At 34.8% G+C, this 27,817-nt stretch overlaps 1 protein-coding gene across 1 annotated transcript in view; it reads left to right on the top strand.

Moving 5' to 3' along the window:
* Nucleotides 1–27,817, top strand: part of MGAT4D (MGAT4 family member D) — a 61,903-nt gene that overhangs the window by 26,000 nt on the left and 8,086 nt on the right. Inside the window, exons 6-10 of the mRNA XM_014784482.2 lie at nt 6,899–7,012; nt 8,907–8,982; nt 10,291–10,405; nt 12,951–13,081; nt 16,696–16,803. Of these exons, the coding sequence (XP_014639968.2) occupies nt 6,899–7,012; nt 8,907–8,982; nt 10,291–10,405; nt 12,951–13,081; nt 16,696–16,803 (544 nt within the window). The remainder of the gene's footprint in view (nt 1–6,898; nt 7,013–8,906; nt 8,983–10,290; nt 10,406–12,950; nt 13,082–16,695; nt 16,804–27,817) is intronic.

Raw genomic sequence — 27,817 nt, forward strand, 5'->3', positions numbered from 1 at the left:
ATAATTTTCCCCAATTTTGTAGGTTATCTACCTATTGAAATCCATATTTTTCATGTTATTATTGTTATAATATCTGTTCTCCCATGAAATCCATTGCCTCTGAGAGAAGCCTACTGGATTATTTTTAAAACATTCTTGGGGCTGGCCCTGTGGCGTAGTGGTTAAGTGCGCGCGCTCCGCTGCTGGCAGCCCAGGTTCGGATCCCTGGCGCGCACGGACACAGCTTTGTCAGGCCATGCTGTGGCGGCGTCCCACATAAAGTGAAGGAAGATGGGCACGGATGTTAGCTCAGGGCCAGTCTTCCTCAGCAAAAAGAGGAGGATTGGCATGGATGTTAGCTCAGGGCTGATCTTCCTCACAAAAAAAATTCTTGTGTTCCTTGCTGTATGAGGTTACTTTCACTGCATCTGCTTACAATCTCCTGCTGTACACAGCCCGGGAGATGCGAACACATACAGATGAACCAATATGAAGTTATTTATCAAGCAAGATGTTTAATGGATAATGGAGCTAGCCTTTCAAATCTTTATGTTAAGTGGGCAATACAACTGGTAAAAATAAAACAAGTCATAGCAAGAGAGCTAGTGTTAGCATAGTAGTATGAGTAAGGCACTATGAGAACATAGGAGGAAGTATTTCACTCTACCTGCAGATATCAAGAAGGACTTGTTGAGAAGGTAATAATTGAGCTGAGCCTAAAGGTGTAAGCAGACAATCTTCAGGCAGACAAACAGAGAAAAGGAATGCCTGGCAAATAGAATTGCTTGAGAAAGCAGAAAGGCCCAAAAGGGAGCATGCTAGATTTTTGGAAATATAAGTATATCTTGGAACATGGACATTTGCGATTAACGAGGAAGGATTGGTGGGAGATAGGGCAGGCCGTGATGAGATCATGAAGAGCCTTATGGAGCATGCTAAGGAATAAGCACTTTATGCTGCAGACTAAGGTTGCAAACATGGCCTTCAAGCTGAATCTGGCTAACAGACATGCTTGGTTTAGCCAGCAAAGTGTTTTGTTTTGTTTTGTTTTTTCCTGAACAAATAGCTTCAGTGGATGAGGCCACGTTATTCTAGTCAAAGGAATTCCAGCTAATAACTGTAGAATGAGTAGAATTAGAAAATCACCATTTTGAAACGCAACTGATTCAGGCATGTCATTAAGTGACAGGTGGATAGGGAACTTTACAAGGAAGGTGTACCAGTCAGCGTCCAAATGGGAAAACTCTCGGTAGTTCAGAAAGAGTGAATAGAGGGAATTTAATACAAGAAATTGGTCACAAAGTTTACAAAGGCTGAGAGAACAAAAGGGAGAAGAAGGGAGGGGAGAAACATAAAGGGAGATGGGGTTATATGAGATCTGGCCTTGGGCTGCACCTGCTGCTGCACTGTTGTAAATGCTGCGACAGCAGGGTCTAGTGGTGCCACCTCTGTCGGAACTGGAGCCTCCACCATGCTGTCGCTCCTGCCAGTGCTGACATCACTGCTGCTCCATCCTGCTGCTGCTGGAGACTTCACCTGAAACCTGAGTAGGAAGAATGTCCTCCTCGGCTACTGCCTTCCAATCTCTTGTTACTTACTGCCTCCCATTGGCAGAACCTACCTGGAAGCTAGCTAGCAAAGGAGCCTGGGACTGTGGTATGCAGACCCTGGGCCCTACAATACATGCGGAGCGGGAGTGCTAGAGTGTGGGCTCAGAGCAGATGGGCGATCAGCACGAAGGGATCAAGTTCCCTCTCCTGAACCTTGGATCAAGCACAGTATCACTGGAAGCCAGACAGTCAGGGATCTCGTGCCTCCTGTTTTGATGCAAATGAAATACAGAAATGAAATAACAGAGAGAGTCGTTGCCCACCACCCTCCAAAAAACAAAACCAAACAACCTTGAATCTAATCAAGCCTTTAGAACTAAATTCCAGTTTGGAGCATACACAGTGAATAGAGGAAGCAATCTGGAGCAAACCACCAGGATGTGGGACAGTCTATAGGACAACTGAACCCGTTCGTTTAAAAAGACAGTTGCATTTAAGAAAAGAAAGAAAGAAAAACTAAAGTGACTGGTCTAGATAATAAGTTGTAAAAAGATATAAGAGAGGGCCAGCCCAGTGTGTAGTGGTTAAGTTCAGCATGTTCTGCTTTGGCAGCCTGGGTTCATGGGTTCAGATCCCAGGTGCAGACCTACACACTCATCAGCCATGCTGTGGTGGCGACCCACATACGAAATAGAGGAGGATTGGCACAGATATGAGCTCAGGGCCAATCTTCCTAAAGCAAAAAAAGAGGAAGATTGGCAACAGATGTTAGCTGAGGGTGAATCTTTCTCGGGAAAAACAAAAAAAGATATAAGAGATACTCGATTACAATGAGAAGATTTTTGTGGATACTCATTTGAACACCCCCCTCTCCATTAGATACTTGTTAGACTACTGGGGACATTTGACTATCAACTGAGTATTATGTGATGTTAAATAATTATTCTTGGTTTTGTAATGTGTGATAATGGCATGTGGTTATGTAAATGTCCCTTTTTGATTTTCGCACTGAAGAATTTAAGGGTGAAATATGATATCTAGGATTTGTTTTAAAACACTTCAGCAAAAAAAAGTGAGCTGCATAGATGAAACAAATGTGGTAAAAATTAATGGTGGTTGAAATCAGGTGATTTGAGATTCATTGTATCTCTACTTTTGTGTGTGTTTGGTAATTTTCATAATAAAAATTTGAAACGTGTATTAGACTATTCTCAACAAGCTTAATGATGGGAAGAAAAGTTAAAACACACTAGCTTGAGGGAAAACTTATGTTTGGGGAGGTTTTGAGATGGGAGTAACTTGAGTGTTTTATACGTGCTCTAGTGGAGAGAGAGAAGCTGATGGAGCGAGGTCTGCGGGGAACTGGATGCAAGGTACATGTGGAGGAGATTTAGGCAGGACTAAGCTAAAACTAAAGAAAAAAGAGATAAGAACAAGTGAAAGAGTGGAAAAAAATAATTAGTTTGGGGAGGAAGGGTGAAATGAAAGAATTCTCTCCTTAAAGGTTGCTCTCTTCTCTGCGAAGGAGGTAAGATCATATGTTGAGAATGATGGATTTGTTGGTGGTAAATGAATTTGAGAGCAGTAATTAAGGCTTGAAGTAGGTGATGTGCACATAGGGAGATGGAGTTGAGCAAGATAAAATAAAATACCATGTATGTATGTCAAGTTTTCCCCAAAAAAGATTCCCCAGAAAAAGTTGCCTTATACTTGAATCCTTAAAATGTTCTCCTGTCAGGATACCCTCTCAGTTGCTTTATTCTCAATAATAAACCACTGTTTGGAGAAGACACATTAGCCTGAAATGACTTATGTCTCTGCTAGTTTGGTATCCTTACAAGGGATTCTTGACAGAATCAGTTAAAAAGAAGGCAAAGGTTTACAGACAGTTCCTGGGGATATGACCACATAATTGCAAGACTTTTGAAGATGACTTTAAAAAGAATTATGGTATGTGGTTATTTGTGGAGATCACAAATGAAAATATTACTCAGTGTATGAGAATACTATGTTTTGCTATAAAATGTTCAGAGACAATGCCACTGATATCAGAAATTGCTGTGTTTTAGTTAGACTTGAAGATCAAGTGTACCAGAGAACTATGTCAGATGATTCAAAAAGTGATTCTAGTGAGGATAAGGGTATTGATGTTAACAATGCAGGGTAAAGAGTTGGAATAAAATTGGGTTTTTTTGTGAGAATAGAATAAAACTATAATTTAAAAATAGCACATTATAGAATATGAAGTTTTAAATATGTGGTTGTATCTAAGTTAATGTAGACACATAACTTTTCGTTTACATATTCAAACATATATTTAGTCCAAAACCCTTTTTCTAGGTCTTTTCATTGGCAGTAATGAGGGATTGCTCTATATTTTATTGGCCCTAAATTTGAGATGATATAGTAATTTTTAAAAGATGCAACTAAGGTTATATATAACCTTACATGAAACTGTATATAACTATGTATTTATACCAAACTATAGAGCTGTAAGGTTTTCCACTCTTATGTGACTATAAGGTAAAATCATTCATCTATAATAGCAACAACCTACAGTTATATCATTTTCTCCAGTTATTGGCAACTAGCAATTCCGGTATCATTATCTCAAAGACTTTTAACGCTATCCATAACTTAACAAGCCAGGAAAGTGTTAAAGAGTCCTAGAAAGGTGTCACACACAGCATTCCAAGGGTCTTGCTTGAGACAGATTGATTAAAACCGTGCTGGAATCTTTCTCTCCATCAGTAAGGGGAAATTATACCATCAAGGTAGAAATTACTTGTAACTTGACTTTTGTTGCTTTGGACTTTGGATGAAACTGTCTAGCGGGCAAAATTTACTCATTAACCTCTGTAATCCAGACCTTTTGATGATTATATATACTGCAACTTGATGTTATTTTCACTTGCTTCTGCTATTCTTAATTGCTATACAAAGTCTTAAGGCTTAAAGTTGTACAATTTCACTTTAAAAAAATGTAGACGTTATGTTACTAAAGTTTTACCCCAAAGCAAACAAGCAGAACTCCCCATTTTTTATTCCATACCAGCATTTTCTACTCCCCAAGGAACATATTAGAATTAGTTTTTAAAAATCTTTCCATTTGATATACCATAAAATCAGAGGGCAGCCAGTAACATTTTCATCCCCTATCCTCCCCCATTTACATTCCCACCAAAATAAATAAATAAATAACCATAGAGCCTGAGAAGAATTCGTGTGTGTCTTTTGAACGTTCTTTCCCTGCCAGGTGTGTATTGCTATTCCAGTTTTACAGTCAAGGAAATTGAACGTGAGAGAAAGTAAATGACTCACACCAAGTTTGAAGATGAAGGAAGCAAAATTGGTGCATTTACTTTTCTGGGTCTAAACCCCACATTCTCTCTGGCACATGATGCTACTCCTACCCCAAGCTCATGATACATACCTATTATTAAACAGCTGGAAACTATTTAAAAAGCAAGTGAAAGGAATATAGCTGTCCACATTCCAAGGACTCATAGCTAAAAAAGCATGTGCCTTCTTCTGTGTGTGTTTATACATATTCAGGCAATCCTTGATTTGCATGATAATATGGGGCCATAAAAATGGTTGTGCAGGGTGCAACCATGCAAGGCAATATTAACAATCAATGGGAAAAATTACAGTCGTTCCATCACCTTAAACATTTGTGAAGACATTCAATATTCTCTTACTGTCAACTATAAATGTTTAGAAAAATGAAAAATATAGTAAAGCCAATATTCATTTAGTAAACTGTCATTTAAAACATGAGAATTATTGATAATAAAGTATTTTATTTCCTTTAGAAAATTTATCAAGAGTATAGTTTAAACAGTATTTGCCTTCTTCTTGTCATATAACTTAGAATATGGAGCAAACATCTTTTTTATGCCTCGGCAAATTGTCACATCCTTTCTGAGTTTGGATCAGGTTCCTACGTTTTATCATTTGAATTCTCGATGTTATGAAATATCTCTGAGCCTTCCTTTAATGTGAAGGTTTTCACCAGCATCACGTCCTATGGGACATCCTCTTCACTACAGCCACTTTCCTCGTTTATGTCAGATAAGTTCACTTCACTGAGTGCCTGTGGCTGTGTATCTAGAGTCTCTCTGAGTGGCAGAAGTGTCAACATTCCCAGGGTCAGCTCTCTTCTAATCACATCCGAATTCACTTCCAGCGTTATCCCTGTCTGCGCTTTCATCTGTTGACCAGTGCCCTCTTTTGATTATCCATTCTTGTTCAATGTCACATGGATTTGTTGCTGGGAGACAAGGAAGCAACACAGCTACATGTTTTGCTGTCTGTAAGTGAACTGAATAAGAGATGCACAGTGACCAGTCACCAACAGACTTTGAAAGAAGTGAGAAGATGATTATTTATGTAATCATAATGATGATGATTATGTAAGGATTTGTGAACTGAAGAGCCAGCAGCCAAGTTGGTACTTTATGCAGCTATTCACAGTAAATATACCATGATGACTGGGAGACTGGTGTTACTTAACTACAACATGGCAACTGAAACCTATGCAAATTGGAATTATGCAAATAAACGCTGCCTATTTTGCACATAATTGAGATCATGCATATAAACTCTGTCCTGGTTTTTCACCGAATAGTATAAAATAAACATTTTCCTGAGACTTTAATATTTTAATAAATAATATAATGCCTAAATTTAAATCTCATTTAACATCGTATTATTTATCTCTAGGGGAAAACCATTTGAAATGCTCTACGTGGTTTCCCATCCTTTACCTTGATGGTACAAGATTTATATTACAGTTTTTTAAGCAATATTTTATGCATTTTAGTGATGTCCTTGTTGGTCTGTAAATATTAACTTTTAAATATAAATATTCTAAAAATTATACATATATTCTAATAATTATACAAGTGTCACACTTAATCCTTGCTGTGGCAGTCTAGTTTCAGGAGCCACATTGCTATTAATGTGGCTTATTAATAAAACTTAAAATTATGCACTTAAAAAATCATCTCTTCTTTCTCTTTTGCAGTTACTGTATTATGCTAACTCGTTACTTTCATTATCTTGTATCTGTCAGAGTACACATCTGATTGTAAACTTAAAAAATTCAAAGTATCTATAATTTTTATGAGAGGAAATGAATTTTATATTGTATATTTTAATTTTTTGATATGTCTGTCACTAATTTATAAAAGAAATACTTTGGCTAAAAAGTATTAGTTTTATGATGTTGATATCATGCGTCAACGTGAAATAATTCAAATAAAAATTTTAGGTGGAAATGAATAAGGAAATTCTTTTTTAAGTATTTGTGTTATTCTGGTAAATCAAATATTCAATTACAAGCCTCCGTTTACTTCTACTTATAGATTCAAAAGGCAAGTGAAGTCTGGATCCTTAGAGGTCATTTCAATACCTGCCTTCTTTTATCCAAACATGTTACATGCCAAACCACCAACTGAGGACTCGCAAAAATTAAAGAGGTATGACATTTTAGAAAATAGTATCCTTAAATAACTAACTTCACCTGATGAAATGTTGGACTCAGCATCTAATAGATCCTATTTCAAATACAGCCAGCTCTTGTTGGCTTGCAAAAGCTGACTATGCATTACTTCCCAATTCTGTGTTCAGTGACATCCAGTTGGTAGCATGAAATCAGGAGCATTTACACGATGGAAATGGGCAAAAGCTACAAATCAGGCCTCACCCCCTCCCCTGTCCCCACCCTACAGAGAGACAGTTGTTGAATATTTACCACCAGCACACCACTGATTATCTATATTCACATTTACGGACAATAATTAGCAAAGGCATAAGGAAGGAAAAAAAAAGCCTTGGATTATAAGTCATTACACCTGGATTCTAGTCCCAGCTTTTCTGTGTCCTGATCAACCTAGGCAGATGATTTAGCCTTTTTTTCTTAGCTTCCTCAACTTTCCAGTGTGTATCATAAAATCTATATTACGTGTTTGGAAAAGTCATTGTGAGAATAAAATATGATAGTATTTATGAAAGAATTTTGAAAAATTAAAAGCTCCATACATATACAAAGGATTATTATTGTTTGGTTATAAATGTGGTAGTATTACAAGAAATGTAATAATTTGGTTCCTCAAAACTTAATGGAGCAAAAGACATGTCAGAATTCAGAAAAAAGTCTTATCCCAGGAAACTTATTAGTGCTGTTTTGTTTTAAAATAATCAATAATATGTCAGAATCTGGAAATCTTCCAAGAGTTTTGTTTTGCTTTTAATCAATGACCCACATTATACCCAGTTTTTAGAGTCATAAAGCTGGGAGTCATTCTAGATCCTTGTTTTTCCTTCTGCCCTTTATGTCTCTATCATTTCTTTTTCTTAATCTCTCTCCATATCATCCCTCTCATCCCCATTCCTCTGCCTCAGACTTAGTTCAGGGCCTTCCAGATCTATCTGCTTTTCCTAATCATAGCCTAGCCTAGCTTCTCCTTCAGTTCATTCTCTATGCTGTAGCCAGAAGACTTTTTCATACGAGATCAAGTCCAAAGTTTCCTGCATGTCATAAAAGATCCTTCATGATCTGGTTTCTGCCAACCTCACCATGACCAGCTTCCTTTCCATCAACTCTCTCTGCTCTAGATCTATGGTGGCATGCTCTCTCATACTTTTTGTGCCTTTGCCATACTCTTCCTCTGCACTGAATGTCCTACCTCCTTCTCCTCCACCCTCCCCACCTTACTGTAAGTCATCATTGTCAGTATCTTTATATGGCACTTATCTAATTGGTTTAATGTTATTATTTTTCTATCTTTTCATACTAGGTTACTAGACCCAGAAGGGCAAAAATACATTTTATGTTGCTCTTTGTTTCTTCAGGAACTGGCCTAGTATCTAGTTTAGTAATAAATTAGAATAAAGTTTCTTTATACTTTCACCTGAACAAGACCTAAGATCAGAAAGAATATTAACTTTATTATGTAGATCAAGATTTAACTGGACCAAAACGTAAAATAAATGGATTATGCTTATCTTAGTTTAGCAATGGCAGATACTGTCCACTGAATAAAGATGGGAAACTTTTTAGTGTGACATATTCAGTTTCACTTAATGTAGATAGTACTTTATGTTAGCAAAGTGTAAAAAAAGTTTGTTTTTAATTACTGAAGTGTGCTTATAAATAAAAATTAAATAATGGCAAATATTAACTGATTTTATTTATTAACTATATTACGTGTTTGGAAAAGTCATTGTGAGAATAAAATATGATAGTATTTATGAAAGAATTTTGAAAAGTTAAAAGCTCCATACATATACAAAGGATTATTATTGTTTGGTTATAAATGTGGTAGTATTACAAGAAATGTAATAATTTGGTTCCTCAAAACTTATCTTTAGTTGGCAAATCAAACAAGTTTTGGATATTTGTTTTTTGATGCTGTATGCCCAGCCCAAGGCCATGTATTATTTACAGGTAAGATCTTGGTATTTATATATATATAATTTAAAGTGGAAGTATTATGTTCTGCCTCCATCCTTTGATTCCTTCCTTCCTCATTATATTCCTTCACCTTACTTTATACTCAGAAAATAGAAAATACTCATTACATTAAAATGCCAAAAGGAAGTTTAAAATTGATTATATACGTGTCTTTTTGCTGGGTTCACTATTAACAGAGGAAATTATAGTTTCCTGAAGCAAACTGAAAAAAAATTCTCAAATTAGAAAAAAATAGAAATTGTACTGCCTACATTTCTCTGTCCACGGTTTATTAAATTAAACAAGCATATTTTGAGCACTTATTATAATATGTCCATGTATATGCATATCATTGCTACCCTACATTGCTTCACATTTTATGAGTAACAGTTCTATGGTGCCTTATTGTATTTGCGAAATAAATCAGTTATATATAGTTTGTACTCCCTAAATTCCTGCATATTGTTAAATAATGTTATGTTTCCCAACAGTAGGTATATACCTCACTACATGAGACAATGTGCAGTTGTGAGAAGAGTTTGCAGAATATCACTGGAGAATAGAGAGAGAGGGTTAGAAAAAGGCCTGAAGCAAGGTCTTCTCTTTTACTAAAAAAAAAGAATCACTTTGATTCCTAGTTAGTGGCAATGTAATAGCAACATGAGAATCCAGCCAATGTACTCTTCCCAAATTTGAAACAACACAATTCTGTTTTGTGCTCTGGTACTGTGCCCAGGGACTTCCACATTTTTCCTAATCATTTATGAGGACTTCTTAGTCTATAGACTATGCATAATACATATTAAATTAAAAAATAAAATTCTAGGTCCCCCCCCCTTCTTATGGAGAACTATTTTTAGGCTTACTGGCACCATCATTCTAACCAGCTAGTTGTGGATGAGAGTACTAGTTCCGTTTTGTCCTCTCTTTGCCAACCACAATATCTGGCAATAGAACAGGGCACCTATCATCTAAGCATAAAGCTAGGTAGCCTTAAACTAGAAACTGAAGTATTTGTGAGGATAAAAGTGGATTCAAATAAATAGACTCTTCCAAAGAGGATTTAGATTGGATGTTACATATTAGTATTTAGGAAAGAAACAGATCATCTCTGGTCTCAGAATCAGAAAATGAAAATTGACTAACAGTAAATACCCTCAGTGAATTGAACTAAAAATTAAATTATTACCTCATAAAAACATTTTTTCAGTGTGTTCTTTTGGAATTATTTTCAATTTCCCAGCTAATATCTTATTCAATGGAAGAATCAAAGGTACTAATGTCTTTTTGGGTTTTTTCCAGCTGGAAGATGATATCATAGCTAAAAAGATGTACTTTACAAAAATCACGCATTTTTTACATAATATCACTTCAAATAATTGGTTTTATGTTGAGTTTTCAATTCTTGGATTCATCGGTAAGCAACGGATCTATTTTGTGGGGTCATGCTTTTTTTAGCACACAGTAGTCTTAAAAGTTCTTGAGAACTTGTCAGAGTTTGTTACTAAAGGGAAAGGAATGGCATAATTTCTATAAAGATACTATTACTTTAATAGTAAAATCAGATTCAAGGATCTGAATTTCTCAGAAAATGTATTTTTAAACCAAATTTTTTTCTAGATGGACAATATAAATAAGCAGATTGACATATATACACATATGTTATAAAAACATAAGATAGCTACCTCTTTTTAAATGCTTGCTCTGAATCTGGCATACATGTTAGCTCAGTGACTAAGATGTACTTCTCTCTATTTTACATAGAAAAATACTGAAACTCAATGAATTGTAGTTGTAGAGAAAGGAATTTTAACTTAGGACTATTGTATTCTGAAGTCTCTGCAATTTCCAGTATGCCAAAGCTGACATATTTTAAAAAATATAAAAATATGTGAATTATACCCACCACAAAAAAGTTCCCGAAATTGTGCCCATGATGTGATTTTTTTTTACAATTCCTCTGTAGACTTTCCTTTTCCTTCCTTCCATTCTTTCCTCCCTTCCTTCTGTCCTTTTTTCTTTTATTTGACCCTTGAGGCAGCAAGTTGAATTACCGTACTCATTTCATGGTGTATGTCAGTGTTGTTTCATGCAGGGCCCTCAATTATTTTATTCTTTTGTTTTATGCCCAATCCCTACTCCCACTTCTTCCCACCCCCATAGGTTTTCTCTCTAATATGTTCAAAATATACATATAAATATACATATATCCACGTAGAATATTTGGTGTTTAGCGTGTTCGTACCTGTTTAAAATTTACATAAATGGCGATGTGATAAGCCTATTCCTGTTCCTTACGTTTTTGTCCTCAAAACTAGATTTTAAAACTGTCAACATGTTGCTTTATGTTCATTTAGTTCATTGTTTTTTACTGCTGCATAAGTGCTACATAATAATCCATTTGACTTATCCATTCCCAGGGTGGTAGACCTTGATTGCTTCCAGCTCTCTGCTGCCACAAAGAAATGAAGTGACAAATATGTCCCCTGGAGTGGGATCACTGAGGGCAAAGATAGCTGGGTCTCTAATTACTGCCAGACTGCTCTGCAGATTGGCTGTACAGTTTATACCCTCATATGCAGTGCTTATGAGTTCCTGCTTCCCCAATGATTGACAACACTTGATTCTATCCATTAAAAATTTTCTTTGCCATTGGGAGGAGTGTAAAGCATTTCTATGATTGCTGCTGAAATCCATCTCTTCTTCACATACTTACCTGACTACTTTCTTTCCCAAACTTTCTGTCAAGTGACATGGAATCCAATTTTAAGGCCCTGAAGGAAAAATTATAGGTAACAGTAACACCTGATGAGAATCTTGGAGAGGAAATAATTTTGTTGATGTATTACTTTGAGAATTTTAAATTCTTTCTATCTTCCTCAGCAAAGTCAGGTATGAGAAGGGTAAAGAATATTCACGTTTTGATCACAAGAGCACATTGAACAAGGAGCACCATATATGTGATGCTGAAGCCTTATTTAAGCTTAAATTTACAAAGGCTTTTTTGTTGTTGTCATAATGACAGTTCTGTTATTCAATATTTAACAAAAATACAAACTTGCTAAATAGAATTTTTACAGCATGCTGACAGCAGATAAGGAAAACATAAATACTGAATCAAGTATTTCTATTGTTAAATCACTTGCTTTGGTTACTATATAAATGAGTGCCAAAAACTTCAAATGCACCTGTACATTTGATTAAGTGACCTATATAGACTCAAGTCCTGGTGAAAAAATGAAGTGTGCTTACATCCTACTCTCATACTTATTAAAAATGATTAGATGTATTTTACACTATTTACTTTAAAGTGAACATTTACCTGAATCTTATACCTTCAACTTCATTTTAAAATTAAAGATGCAATATATTAGAAAAAAAATTGGACCTATTGAAATCATACTTTAAAATATAGTAAATCTTTCAGAATCATAAATATAAAAGAAAAATAACATTCTTATAAAACAATGCTCAAATATTGAAATAATACTGTATTTTAATCAAAATTAAGTACTAAAAGTGAAAAATGTGGTAGATTGAGAAAGTTCTACAAAAGTCAGGTTACAAGTCACAGTTTCTGAAGAATTAAGTAAAATCTTATAGCTCCTGTACTTTCCATTTTATTTACATATCTTTCACTTGATTTAGACAATTGATCCTCATTAATCAGAGTTGATTTCCTGAGAGTATTCACTATTCTAAACCTGCTTCGCACTTTTTCCCCCCAGAAGTGGTAATCCTTAATTCTTAAGCAGATATATTATTTTGCTTTATTATTCTCCAACTTCATCAGTGTAAACTTTATTTAAATAATTTCTAAGGAGTAAGATATATTTAATTTTTAATAACTTTGTGCTCTTTTCCCATGTTCATGGAATGAGCAATTATGTATAAGAGTTGTATTATGATATGTAGTATAAATAGTCAAGAGTTATTTGGATTTCTTCACTTTTTCTCCATAGGAAAGCTATTCAAATCTGAGGACTTAACTGACTTTGTACGTTTTTTTTTAATGTTTTACAAAGATAAACCCATAGACTTGCTTTTGGGGGACATTTTTCAGGTAAAGATGTGTAACACAGGAGAAACAATTGTGAGTATTTCTTTACTTTGTAAACATCAAATATTTTAGGAAAATACTATCTATCTAATGTAATTACCTAAAATTTGTTTACCAAACCAAATTTGATGAGTGCATCAATTTTTAAACTTCCCATATCCTAAATTTTTACTGACACTTATACCTACTAAATGAAGTAATGAGGCCAAAAATGCAGTGAAAAGTGGAAACAAAGGGACAAACAGAAAAAACAATAATAAAATTGTAGACATAAATCCAAACATGTCAATATTTACGTCAAATATAAATGACCAAAATACACCAATTGAGACAGTTTATCAGGATGGGTTAAAAAACACCATGCAATTACTTGCTGTCTATACTCAGTTCAGATATAATGATATAGCTAGGTTAAAAGTAAAAGATGGAAAAAGATATGCCACGCAGGCATTAATCAAAGGAAATCTGTAGTAGTTATATTAATATCAAAGTAGACTTCAGAGCAAAAAAAAAATTGACCAGAGATCAAGAAAGATACTATATACTGATAAAAGGGTCAATTCACCAAGAAGACGTAACAATCCTAAAAGTGTATTCATCTAACAACATAGCCTCAAAACACATGAAGCAAAAGATGGCAGAACTGAAAGGAGAAGTAAATTAGTTGAAAATTATTGTTGGAGACTTCAACATTCGTCTCTCAGTAAGCAACAGAACTGGTAGGCAGAAAACCAGCAAGGAAATAAAAGAACTGAACAGCACCATCTACCATCTGGATTTAATTGATATTTAAAAAACACTATATCCAACAATAGTAGAAAACACATTCTTTTAAAATACACGTAGAACATTCACCAAAATAGACATGTTTTGTATCATAAAACAAAGCTTAAGAAATTTAAATTGAAATCATAAAAAGTATATTCTCTGACAATATGGAATCAAATTAGAAATTAATAACAGAAGGATAACTGAAAAGTCTACGAATACTTGGAAATTAAACAACACATTTCTGAATAAACCATGAGTGAAAGAGGAAGTCTCAAAGGAAATTAGAAAATACTTAGAACTGAATGAAAATGAAAATACAACTTATCAAAATTTGTGGGATGCGGCTGAAGTACTGCTTAAGGAGAAATTCATAGCATGAAATTTTTATCTTAGAAGAGAAGAAAGATCTCACAGTAAGCTTCCACTTTAAGAAACTAGAAAAAGAAGAGCAAAATAAACCCAAATTAAGCAGAAGGAAGAAGAAAATAACTATAAAACAGAAAATAACAAAATTGAAACTATAAAAGCAGTAGAGATAATCAGTGAAACCAAAAGCTGGTTCTTTGAAAAGAGCAATAAAACTGATAAATTTCTAACCTCTAATCTCTAACCTCTTTCTTTTCTAAAGAAAATCCGAAGGCATAAATTACCAATATTAGAATAAAAGAATCCTATGACATTATCAATCTATCATCTATCTCTCTACCTATCTAATTTGTGTCTATAAATCTAACAAAATATGTACATTATCTATATGCTGAAAACTTCAAAATGCTGATAAAAAAATAGACATACGGTGATCATGGATTGGAAGGCTCACCATAGTAAATAAGCAAATACTCCCAAATTGATCTATGGATTTAACACAATTCCAATCAACATCCCAGCAGGATTTTCTTTGGTACATATAGACAAGCTGATTCTAAAATTTTTAAGAAAAGGCAAAGGAACTAGATTACCTAAAATGATTTTGACAAAGAAGAATAAAGTTGGAAGCATCACACTACTCCTTTTTTTTTTTTTTTTTTTTGGTGAGGAAGATCAGCCCTGAGCTAACATCCGTGCCAATCCTCCTCTTTTTGCTGAGGAAGACCAGCTCTGAGCTAACATCTATTGCCAATCCTCCTCCTTTTTTCCCCCCAAAGCCCCAGTAGATAGTTGTATATCATAGTTGTACATCCTTCTAGTTGCTGTACGTGGGACGCAGCCTCAGCATGGCCGGAGAAGAGGTGCGTCGGTGCGCACCCGGGATCCAAACCCGGGCCACCAGTAGCAGAGTGCGCGCACTTAACCGCCAAGCCACGGGGCCGGCCCCGCACTACTCCATTTTAAATCTTACTATAAAGCTAGAGTAATCAGGACAAGCCTTCATAGGCAAACGGGTAAACATCTAGACCGATGGAATAGAACAGACAGATCAGAAGTAGTTCCACAACATATGGCCAGTTGCTATTTGACAAAGGAGCCTGTGCAATTCAAGAGAAAGAATAGTCTTTTCAACAAATGTTTATTGGATCAGTTGGATATCTATATACATATAAAAAAGAATCTCAACCTAAACATCACAGCTGATACAAATATTATTTAAAAACAGATAATCTATCTAAATATAAAACTATAAAACTTTTAGAAGAAAATATACAAAAAAAATCTGGACCCAAGACTAGGTGAAGAGTTCTTAGACATGACGCTAAAAGCATCATCCATTTTTTTAAGTTGATAAATTGGACTTCATCAAAATTAAAACCTTTTGTGCTGCAAAATTTACTGTTAAAGGGGTAAGATGCCACAGACTAGTAAAAAGTATTTGTAAATTCCGTATACAACAAAGACTTGTGTTCAGAATATGCATAGAATTTTCAAAACTCAACCACAGGAGAACAACCCAATTAAAAGATAGGCACAAGACTTGCACTATCAGGGCAATTTCTCCCTTACTGCTGTAAGCAATGAGCTGAGCTTTGCTTTATCAACGGTTATTTAGGGGGCATTTTGGCGAGCTAGCATGTGACAGTACCATCCCACTGAAACTCTTATTAATAACTTAGAAAATATTATCATATTTGCTAAATTTTAACTCCTCAACTAATTTTATCTGACCTTAATTTAGTTTCAAATTAAATTAACTCTTGATTATTTAATTACTTAACAGTTATAAAAACAATCCTTTAATATATTTTCCTACACGTCAGTTCTGAGTACAAATGCATTTAAATAATCCTGCCATTTAAAAAATTATTATGTATATAAATTTGAAAGGTATTTTTATGAATTTTCTATGTATACAATATATAAAATAATTCTCAGATAGTGATCGTAATAATTTTAAATGTTTATTTTTAATAGTGGTGTCACAGGTTATCTTTCTTATTTTTATTTTTAAGGAGATTATCCAAATTCTTTTTCATTGTGTAATATTGGCTCTTTGTTTTAATCATATACTTTTTACTATTTAAGAAGAAATTGAGGAGGGTGTAATTTAGTATAGGAATTAATCAATGAATATGGGAAGAAAAAGAATAATGTAGTCTGAGAGAAATGGATAGACAGGAAAAGACTAAAAACTGCATTTATGTTATTGGAATAAAAAGAAAAGAGAGCAAAATTATAGTTGGTACAACAGTAGCCTGATTTTCTAAGACAGATTTCATAAAAATACATGCTTTTAACTAAAACCCTTTTCTATCTCAACTCTTTTGTTCTATTATTCTTATGAAGAAAAAGCTAAGAATTAAATGTTTTGTTTAAATTTTAAAATATTAATATTGAACTCTGGCAAAAACTAATATAATAAAAATTCTGCCATCAGTAAATGCAATAAAAAGGAATATTTGGGTTTTTACAGAAGTTTGCTGTTTCTCTTACTTTTTCCCCAGGAAAAATGTATAGAACGAAATAAGCAAATTCGTATTCGATATAAATCTTCTCTTTTCCAGCATGCGGGTATACAGTCATCACTCCATGGAAAAGAACAATATTTCAAAGTAAGATTTTGAAATGTGACTTGAGTAATATACAATGTTTCATGAACTTATAAAATATTATTTAGAAAAGAAGTGTTGACAAGATGAGAAAGTATGGTTGTTTAAACACAATTCATCATATGACAGAACTGTATGTTGTGAAGAACAATCGTCTTTTCAAGACCTAGGTTATCTATCATGGATAGAAAAATCCAGCCTACATAAACTTCTTTGCCTTACTGCTCCCAGCTGTGCAATTCAAATAATAAGACTAAAAAAGTGTTTTGAAAATCATAATACAACTCATTATTTTAGTCTAATATTCAAAATTATACAAGCATATTTTAAAAATAAAATACCCTTATTATTGGATTTAAATGTATCAACCTTCTTATTTCAGACCACTGTTTACCAGATGAAGAAAAATTCAGGGTTTAGTTTTTAGTCATTCATAAATTTTCCATCATTTTTGGAAACAATGTTATTTATAATCTACTTAGTATCTTGGTGGGGTGGAGGAAGCAAAGACTTCAGAGTCAAAATACCTAATTTTTAGTTATGGTGGCCCATGTACATGATATTGGGCAAGCCCTAACACTCGTTTGAGTGTTCTTCATCTATAAAACGAGGAGTTTAAATTAGATGATCCTTAAGATTTCTTCCACCTTTGGAATACTGTTGACATCTCTACCCTTCTTAGTTTCTTCACACAATAAAGCAAATGATTGCTTTAATCTTTTGTCAGTTGAAATGAGAGAAATGCACATATACATCCTCCCATCATTTCATCCATTATTTATGACCTGCCCTCTTTCCACCATTTCTCCTCTATGTGTTTATTGTACTGAACTCTTTGGAACAGTGCCTGGAACACAGTGTGAACTCGTAAATGTTAGCTATTAGCTATCAAGCAAGGAGGAATTCAAGGTTAAAAGTGTTTGTTGTTTCAGACAAAGAAGTGTCTGGAATAATGAAAATTTAACTGTTATGAATCTTTATGCGAAAAGTAACACCATCAGAATACATAAAACATAGCCGCAGATGATGTGGAAAGAAATTGGTCTATACCATTCTATTTGTTGGTGCTATTATAGTAGAATTCTTTTCTTCCATTATATATTTTTTTGCCATAAAATATTTTAACCTTACCTTTGTAAATTCATGACAGATTAAGTAGAATGTTCATCTAAAGACTCATTTTGATGTTATAATCTTAGCTTTTTTCCTTTTATACCTCATAAAATAGATAGAAATAATGACATGTCAAATGTGATTATATTTAAATTATTTTAAAAATTTCTAACAGGATATCTATTATTAGGAGTTTCATAATTCTAACACTTTCTTTAAAAATGATTGGAATAATTCTTTGGAAAAACGGGCATAACAAGAATTAGACTACTTCTCAACTTTCTTCATGGTGGGTAAGAGACTATATCACATTAAAAAAAGTTAAACCTTCAATAATAAAGTGGTAAGTATGAAAATGGATATGTGTATAGAAAAATTATCAGATACATGTTAATCTTATTTGATATCCTCATGTTCTCTGTATTTTTTTAGTTTTATATATATAAATTTCTGATACACTCTCTAATATTCTGTTTTAGAAGTACCAATCAGTATTTCTTTTTCCCTTTTTATCATATACTGTAGATGTACAATGAATTTGGAGACAATAGATCTGAGTTTGAAGCCTCATTCTTATCAATAGATGCAACAATATGGATGAACTCTAAAACATTATGCTACATGAAAAAAAGCCAGATGCAAAAGACTATATACTATATGATTCTATTTGTATGAAATTCTAGAAAAGGCAGATCCTGATATGTCATGATTTTAATTTGCATTTATTTATTAACCAATGATGTTGAGCATCTTATCATGTGCTTGTTATACATATTTGTATATATAAATATATATAACGAAATATATATATTTTGTGTGTGTGTGAGGAAGATCAGCCCTGAGCTAACATCCATGCCAATCCTCCTCTTTTTTTGCTGAGGAAGACTGGCCCTGGGCTAACACCTGTGCCCATCTTCCTCTACGTTATATGGGACACCACCACAGCATGGCCTGACAAGTGGTTTGTCAGTGCTTGCCCAGGACCCGAACCCGGGCCGCCAGCAGCGGATCGCACGCACTTAACCACTATGCTACGGGGCCGGCCCCTGAAATATATATTTTTTATGAAAAATGTATACATTTGTGTGAAATGTCTATTCAAATATCTTCCCATTTAAGAAATTGGAGGGGCCAGTCTGGTGGCATAGTGGTTAAGTTTGTGTGCTCTGCTTCGGCAGCCCAGGGTTCTCAGGTTCAGATCCCAGGTGCAGACCCACGCACCGCTCATCAAGCCATGCTGTGGCAGCATCCCACATACTAAATAGAGGAAGATAGGCACAGATGTTAGCTCAGGGCCAATTTTCCTCACCAAAAAAAAAAAAGAAAGAAAGAAATTGGACTGTTTGCCTTTTCATTTTTGATTTGTAATAATTCTGTATGTAGTCTGACCAGAAGTCTCAGCTATGGCTTGCCCTTTCATTTTCTTAATGTCTTAGTGTCTTTCAATGAAGAAAAGATTTTAATTTTGATAGGATTCACTCCACTCAAACCTCCATTCTCTCAATATAGTTATATCATTGGTTAGCTCATCATTCAATGATTTTATAATTATGAGAATATAAACGCTTTTACACTTAAACTACACCGTATACTCTTTCTACTCTTTCTTTATTACACAGCTTTTTTTCTTTGCAGTTTTAAATTTGCTTTATTTCAATATACTTTTCACTAATTCAACCTCAAGTTCTGTGTGAATTACCTAAATCTGTTCTCGATATATTCAGACATTTTTAAAATCGTGAATGAATGTTGATTACTGTCAAATGCTTTTCTGCATTTCTGTCATTTCCTAATCTTGAAAAATCTCTCTCCTGGAGCCTTCTGACCAGCTCCAGCAGATATCTTAAGAACCTCTTGGGGTTCCTTTTGTCTCTCTCTTGAGTTGATTCTCCTGTTCTCTGCATCATTCTTGGTTTACTTGTTTGCTTTAGTAAAGCACACCCACCAGTAATTTCTGGAGAAAGATTGTGTGCGAGGTAAATTCTTGGAAAATTAAAATATCTTAAAATGACTGCAGTTTATCAAAGTTAGTTGTTAGATTGGCTAGGCAAAGAATTCTGAACTGGAAATAGTTTTTCCCCTCAATTTTTGAAGATATTTGAGAGTGTAGCTGTTGAAAAATTGTTAAAGCCATTCTAATTCCCATTTCTTTGTATAAGAACAATTTTCCCATCTGTAAACCTTTAAAAATGTTCTTGTATTTGGATTCTACAGTTTCATGATGATGGTATGAGTCTGTTTTTATCTATTGTGCTTAATATTTCGTGGATTTTTTAAAGCTGAAAACTCATGATTCGGTTCTGGAAAATAATAACAAATTATTTTGTTGATGAATTTCCTCCTCTATTTTCTATGCTCTTGCTTTTCCTAATTCATTTTGTTTTATTTATTTTTTATTGAGGTAACATTGGTTTATTTTCTATGCTCTTTTTAAGGAACCCTCTTTGAAATGTTAGATTTCTTGGATTAATGTTCTTTCTCTCTTACTCTCTTCTACCTATTTTCTTTCTATTTGCTTAATTTTCTGGGAGTTTTTCTAAATTTTATCTTATATCCTTTTTATTAGTGCTTTTTTTGTTTGTTGCGGGGGATGGCTGTTTTCATTGATTGGTTGGTTTGGTTGGTTTTTGTTTGTTTTTGCTATTATGGTTTTAATTTCTAAGAACTCATTTTGTTCTCCTAATGTCACTGCCTCTTTTTATAACGTTTGGTTCTTATTTTATGATTGAAATAGTTCCACTTAACCCGCTGAGGATTTTAATGGTTTTTAAAAATATTTTTTTTTTTAAATTTCTTCTAATTTCTGTTTTCAACAAGTTCCTTTTTTTATTGGTCTCTGTTTTTATGTTAAAGGGTTTCCTCATATATCTAGTGATCCTAGGTTATATGTTCAAATGGAGAGAGAAAGCTGAGTGGAGGCTCTGAGCACGTGGCTGGACTTGTCACTTTCACTGACTAGGTGGAGTGGCCAGGTGCTTTCCTTAGCAAATCCCCTATGTTAGTATCTTTAAGTCTTCCTTAAATTTCCAGAGAATTTGGAAGCCAAAAGGGCAAAGATAGTTGGGGCTTTCAGTGTTCACTTTGTCTATATTCACTTATTTGTCCTGTTTTTCGTTATTATCCCTACTCTGGTTTGAGTCTAGATACCCTCTGTTTTCCTTTTCAGAGAATTACCCATCAGAAGTGGAGAAAAGACAGTCACCTGGCTTCCTGGGGTGAGAGAGGGTATCTAGAGCTCTCAGACAGACTTGCAAGCCATCCGCATGGTTTCACCCCATCTTCATCTTCATTTCTAGCAGTGCTGGGGGGTTTGCCCTACAGATGGCTTCTCTGTTTCCCCTGGGAGCTTGAGATACAGCTTTCTCAGACCTCTTCCATTTTGTTGCCTTTGTCTTCTCTCTCATTCTGTTTGTAAGATTATGTATTTTTAAATGGCCCTTAATGCTGTTTTAAGTGTGAGTTCAAGAAAGAGTAAAAGTAAATACTTGTGTCTGATTTACCATCTTTATTGGGAAGACTACTAGTTCATTCTTGAACATGTCCATTTTACTTTTCAGCCTATTTGTTCATTTTTTAACTTCAGTAAACAAAATTTTATTTTCCAAGGACTTCCAATTGATTCTTTTTATGTATAGAATATCCTATCTCTCTGAGAAAATTAATTCCACTTAAACATTAGTACATTAGTATAAATATAATTTGTTGTTTTAACTGCTTCCTATACTTATTGTCTGTTGTTAATTCTGCATCATTGCTATCCTATTCTTCATTCTCCTCTGCTTCTCAGGGGAAAAACCAGGAATTACACCTCACAGGATGTCTTTTCCCAAAAGTTCCACGTTAGATTCTGTCAGTGAGAGATACTTGCAGTAGACATGGAAGACAGCTGAGAAAGCAGCAGTGGCCTGTTGTGTACAGGAAATTGAGATCACAGTTGCTGCTAGGCAGCTGAGATCACTGGTGGCTTCCCCTGGCTTCCAGGGTTCTTCTGAAAATGGCCCACTGCTCTGCTGAGGCAGCTGAGAGCATCTGCAATGGCTTCCCTGTGACCCCTGTACTTCCAGATTTCCTGAAGGTGGCTCTCTGACCTTTGCTTCCCCAACATTTCCAACGGTTGAGTGCACCTTTAGTTTACGCTGCCTGCATTAAATCTGTCTCTTTATCAAAAATACCTCAAGTGGCTTCTGTTTCCTTGACTGAATTCAGTTTTGTTTCTGCTGCTTCTGGTGTTTCCAGAAGCCCCTTCCAAACTGAAATTTTGTTTCTTGCTTGTTTTTGAGACTCTCTATTCATGTCTGTGAATGCTGAATCTGTTTCTTTAGCCTTCCTCCAGTATTTGTCAGGGAGGGATGGAGTGTTCTACTGCTCACGGTGTACAGTAGCTTTTCTTCTGAGTAGGAAAGACCTCATTCTTCTTGGGTCTTGCTTTTCTTCTCCACATCAGATACCCGCACTTACTGCTTCTGCTGGGGAACAGTTGTTTCTGATGTCTGCTGATTGGCATAAGCATGGATATTCCAGCTGTGGCTCTGCAGTTAACCCCAAGGCACCCGCCTGTTCCACTATATCCACCACCTCTGAGCTTGGGTCATCTTTAGAGCCACTCCCATCTTTTTAGTAGCTGGCTCCTATGTGTTTTGGAATTTGAATTCCTTCCCTTCCAATCCAGTCTCACTTATTTTCCACCCAGTACTGCCCTCTGAATGATTTATGTGGATGGAAGTGTGTCCATACAAAATTACCTTTTCATACTTTAACAGTAAAAGAAGCACGTAATATATAATCAAATGTACGCTTTATTTTTGCACATACCACTTCCCCATGGAAATGTGGGTGCATTCCCATGAAGATAACCCTGCACTCTATAAGTTTCAATTAGACGTGCATGATGGTGCAGATTTTTTTTCATTTTTTAGTGAGACTGAGATCAGCAAAAGTTTGAAGCACAGATGAGATATGGTAGGGCATATGTGGAGTTTTCAACATTGTAATGTTCAAAGATATCCAAAATCTAAATATGATCCCCAGCTGCTCTGTGAAAATAAGGTATCTCAGGTATCAAATTTCCCAGAATCCTTCATCTGTTACCAGTTAAGTGTCTTTCTCTTTTCATAGCTCCTTTCAAAATGCTTCCCTTCTTTTCTGCAAGAACAAAAAGAAGACCATCACCACTGCTTTTTCCCTTCCCAAGTTAGGAGTTTGAAATGCTTTCAGCATCCTTCACTGAAACCACATTTCCCTATGGAAAACCAGTTCAGGGAAATAATGGACTGTCCATTTGCTAAGACTTTTAGATATTTCAAATTAGATGTTTCCAAACTGATGAAAGGGTTGCAGAATGGATTATCCCTTCCATTTCCCAAACGGTGCGTTTGAAAAGGGAATAAAATTCAATTGTATATGATTCTCAGTTTTGTTTCTATTTACCAAGTAATATACACAAATATGGGTAAAAGTTAATAAAAAAAAGAGCTTATAATAAAAGGCAACAATTCCCTGCACTTCCCTAGCCCTATCTGACTCACCAGAGGCAATGACATTTAATCATTTCTTGTTTAAATTCTTCTGGTAGTTATGTTTATATCTCTAAATAATATGCTTATGCTGCTAACTTTTATTTATCCATATTATTATTTTTCCTACAGGATAGATGAATATTTAGCTCAGATCCTTATTCATTTTTATTATATCTTAGTCAGTTTGGGCTGCTGTAATAAAAATACCATAAACTGGGTTGCTTAAACAAAAGAAATTTATTTCTCACAATTCAGGGGGCTGAAAAGTCCAAGATCAGGGTGTCAGCATGGGGGATTCTGGTGAGAGCACTCTTCCTGGTTTGCAGAAGGCTGTCTTCTGGCTGTGTCCTCACACGGCCAAGAGCACAGAAAGCTCTGGTCTCTTTATCCCCTTATAAAGGTACTAATCCCATTCATTAGGGCTCCACCCTCGTGACCCATTTATCTCCCAAAGGCCTCACCTCCAAATACATTGGGGATTTAGGCTTCAACACAGGAATTTGAGAGAGGGGGACACAAATATTCAGTCCATAGCATACTATTACTTTGATCATTTTGCCCCTCTCTTTTCTAAGTTCTCTTTTCTGAAAGTCTTAATTATCAAATATTAAACTTACTGAATTGATCTTCTTTATGTCATAGCCTTTATTTTCTATTTTCCGTCACTTGTTTTTCTATGTACTAGGTTGGTTCCTTCACTAACTTTCAACTTTTCTATTGAATTTTCATTTTAATTTTGTTCATTTTTATCCTAGCATCTACTTCTTTTGGGGATATAATTTTTCTCAAAATATCTGAGTATTAATTAGATCTTTTCATTAAGCTTTTTTTTTCTTTTTTTGGTGAGGAAGATTAGCCCTGAGCTAACATCTGTTGCCAATCCTCCTCTTTTTGGTGAGGAAGATTGGCCCTGGGCTAACATCCGTGCCCATCTTCCTCTACTTTGTATGTGAGAGCTTGCCACAGGATGGCTTGATAACCGGTGCATAGGTCTGCGACCGGGATCCAAACCTGCAAACCCCGGGCCGCCAAAGCAGAGCATGTGAACTTAAGCACTATGCTGGCTGGCCAGTCCCCATTAAACATTTTTAAAGTTCTCTTCTGTACACTGAATTAGCGGTTGTTTCTGTGATCAGAGCAATCTATCTGCTTGTTTATTTTGCTCTTTCTCAGTCGTGTTGCATGCTTTCTCAAATATTGAGTGATTCTTAGTTGTCTGTTGAATTTATTGAGCTTATACAAAATGTTAATATTGATCCGTTTTGAGGGATAGCAATATGGGTAAATTTTATCCCCCCACCCCAATCCCCGAAACTGCACTTATCCTCATATTCCTTTATAAAAATGAAAGGAATGAAGCTTCCTGGGAGTTTTTGGTACATGGGTAGAATTTGTTGGGTTATAGAGTATATGAGCGGCTAGGTTGCAATTGTTTTGTGTTGAAGTTTCTTTGTTGTTTTTCCTGGTGGTTTGAGAAAAGGGGCACCAACATGCCAGAAGATAGAGAGCTTTGTTCTGAGGCACCTGTATACATACTGCCTGCACTAGTTATATCCAGATGGCTCATTCAGCTTTTGTTAGAGAAGACTGCGTATGTGCGTTGCCTGGGGCATAAAGCGCTGGCTGCTCAGGTGTGGGCTATGGTGCTCCCGACACAGCCTCTTATCCATTCTCCAGGGTTAGCCCCGTTTAGCTTCCATCCTTCATCAAATCTGCCATCTCTGTTGTAGCCCCCATCCCGGGTGTCTAGGTCACAGATTCCTCAGTCCCCACTCTTCCATTAGATTTATGCCTTTCATAAATCTGATTAAATGTCTCCTGGGCCAAGAGACTCCCTCCCATTCTTTACGTTGTTTTGGAGTTACTCCTTTTCTATTCATTTGCTATCATTTCAGTGGGGTCTAGCCGTCCACTACCTTAAACCAAGAGTTTGGATATTTCATTTCAATTTTTTTCAACTTATAATTTTATTAAGTAAAATAAGATTTACATACATGCCCTGGAGAGATAAATGTCTCCTCTTTTCTTTAATCAGGGGGAACATAGCAACACTTTTGTTGCTCTGTTTTCCTTAATAGTCATTCCTTTAAGTCTTTTTAAAAAATTTTTCTGCAAAATTTGTTCCTTAACCAGTTGAATTATATGTTACATTTCTCATAAAACTTTTTTTAATGTTAGACAAATTTTCTATACTTTATTAAGCAGAAAAATAATCTAGTTTATCTCTATTCATCTGGCTTATAGTTCAAAAATAATAATTTAATGAAACAAACATTCATCTTAGTAATGAATTTTTAGTTTTTAAAATTTTTAAATTTTTGCCTGTCTTCAATTTTAATGTTCTTTATCATTTCATGTTCTACATATATAATAAACATAAAAGAAATTTCTTTAGAAACAACTGAAATATTTCAGTATTAATTTCTGAAAACTCAAATAAAATAAAGTTTTTCAATTAGTTGATAAGCAAGAGAACAGTGTGTTTTTCCATAATTTGCTAGTACTTCATCCTACATGAAAAGTCATTTTCATTTTATGGCAGTGCACTAGGCATAGGGAAAAGTGTTTCAGTGTGTTGGAGGTAGGGTTGCCAGATAAAATACAGGATGGCGAAGTAACCTTGCATTTCAGTTAAACAATGACTTTTTTGTATGTATGGCCCATTTGTTTTGTTATTGCTGCTAAATCTGGTAAGCCTAGTTGGAGGTGATGGCGTAGAAGGAGACTTCCCATCAAAATGCTTTAACTGAGTTATTATTTAAGTTTATGCCCTTGACTTTTATTGAAGAATGATATACAGAATGTTTGCATTTTCTTCAAAACTGTTAAAGTTTTATGTTTCTCTTTTACGTAAAGATATGTACGACAGTTTTCTCTTAGAATTTGGAGCTAGAAAAAGATAATCTTTCTCAAAGAATTGTTGTGATTCTTTTAGCCCACTGTGGATATTTTTTTCCCTTTGGCTAACAAGAAATTCAAAGCTAATTTCATATGAAATGTGGTACCCTTGTATCTTATATTCACAGAAAAATTTTTCCGGTTCTCATTTTCTGTTTGGTCTGATTTTCTTTCATATATTATTGTTAAAAGATTACTATATTTTCACTTTGTTACCCTAAATCATTTCTATATTTATTTAAATTTTAAATTTTAAAAATAAAATAAAATTAATGTTTTAAAATATTTGTACCTTATCTACAACAGTTTGTTGGCTGTAATGACAATCCAACCATACAGATTTCCCAGGTATCCCAGTGATGGAAATCTACTTTCAATAGTTTTAACACCATGAGAGTATTAAAACTGATGTTGTCTAGTACATCTTAAGAATTATGTATTTTGCCAATGTAAAGTTATCGTCTATTCAATAGGGGGAAGTAGTGTCAAAAGGACAGGGTAAGGAAAGAATATTATCAAGAAATTGTCATGAGGGGCTGGCCCAGTGGCATAGTGGTTAAGTTCGTGTGCTCTGCTTCAGCAGCCCAGGGTTCGTGGGTTCGGATCTCAGGCGTGGACCTATACACCACTAGTTAAACCATGCTGTGGCGGCGTCCCACATACAAAATAGAGTAAGATTGGCACAGATGTTAGCTCAGGGCCAGTCTTCCTCACCAAAAAAAGAAAAGAAAAGGAAAGAAAAGAAATTGTCATGAAAAATAGTTACATCTTTACAAATTAATATGTTATTTCTAGATGTTACAGGTTTCTTATTTCTATTTCAGAAAATATGAAGATAATAAGCATAACAAGAGGAAACTCTGTAATACCTTGGAACCTTAGATAACATTGTTTTCTAACGGCATCTTTCAGAAGTTGTAATAATGAAAATATATAATTATATAGAAGAGAAAACAATAAACAAACTAATGGACTTGGAAGTATTACACTACCTCTTATGTCAAGAAAAATTAGAACATTTATTTATTACTTACTATTACAATTTAATTTAAAAATAGTAAAGGCAGGGAAGTTTTCTAAAATGAAGAAATGTATTTTGTTGACTTAGTGATGCTGTCACATAATCTCAATAAATAGCTAAAAGTTCAGAAACTTCCTATTGTCATGGACAGGTTCTTTGTGAATTGATATATGTTCTTATCCATTTTGTTAAAACATCTGAAGAAATAGTGCAAATTTAAGCAGGTTTGGGTCTGAGAGTACAGCCACAATATTTTCTTGTTTTTACCAAATGCATTTAAAACTATAAACTTACCCCTAAGTGCCATTTGAGCTGATTACCAAACATCTCGATATGTATATATTTTGATAGTCATTCAGTTCTAAAGAGTCCATACTTTCTCTTATTATTGCCTTCTCAACTCATGGGTTATTTGGGAGTGTGTGTGTGGGTTTTTTCTCCCCAAATATATGGGTTTTTGCCATCTTTT

The sequence above is a fragment of the Ceratotherium simum genome, chromosome 12 (assembly GCF_057802395.1).
Source record: "Ceratotherium simum simum isolate JZ-2026a chromosome 12, ASM5780239v1, whole genome shotgun sequence".
NCBI lineage: Eukaryota > Metazoa > Chordata > Mammalia > Perissodactyla > Rhinocerotidae > Ceratotherium > Ceratotherium simum.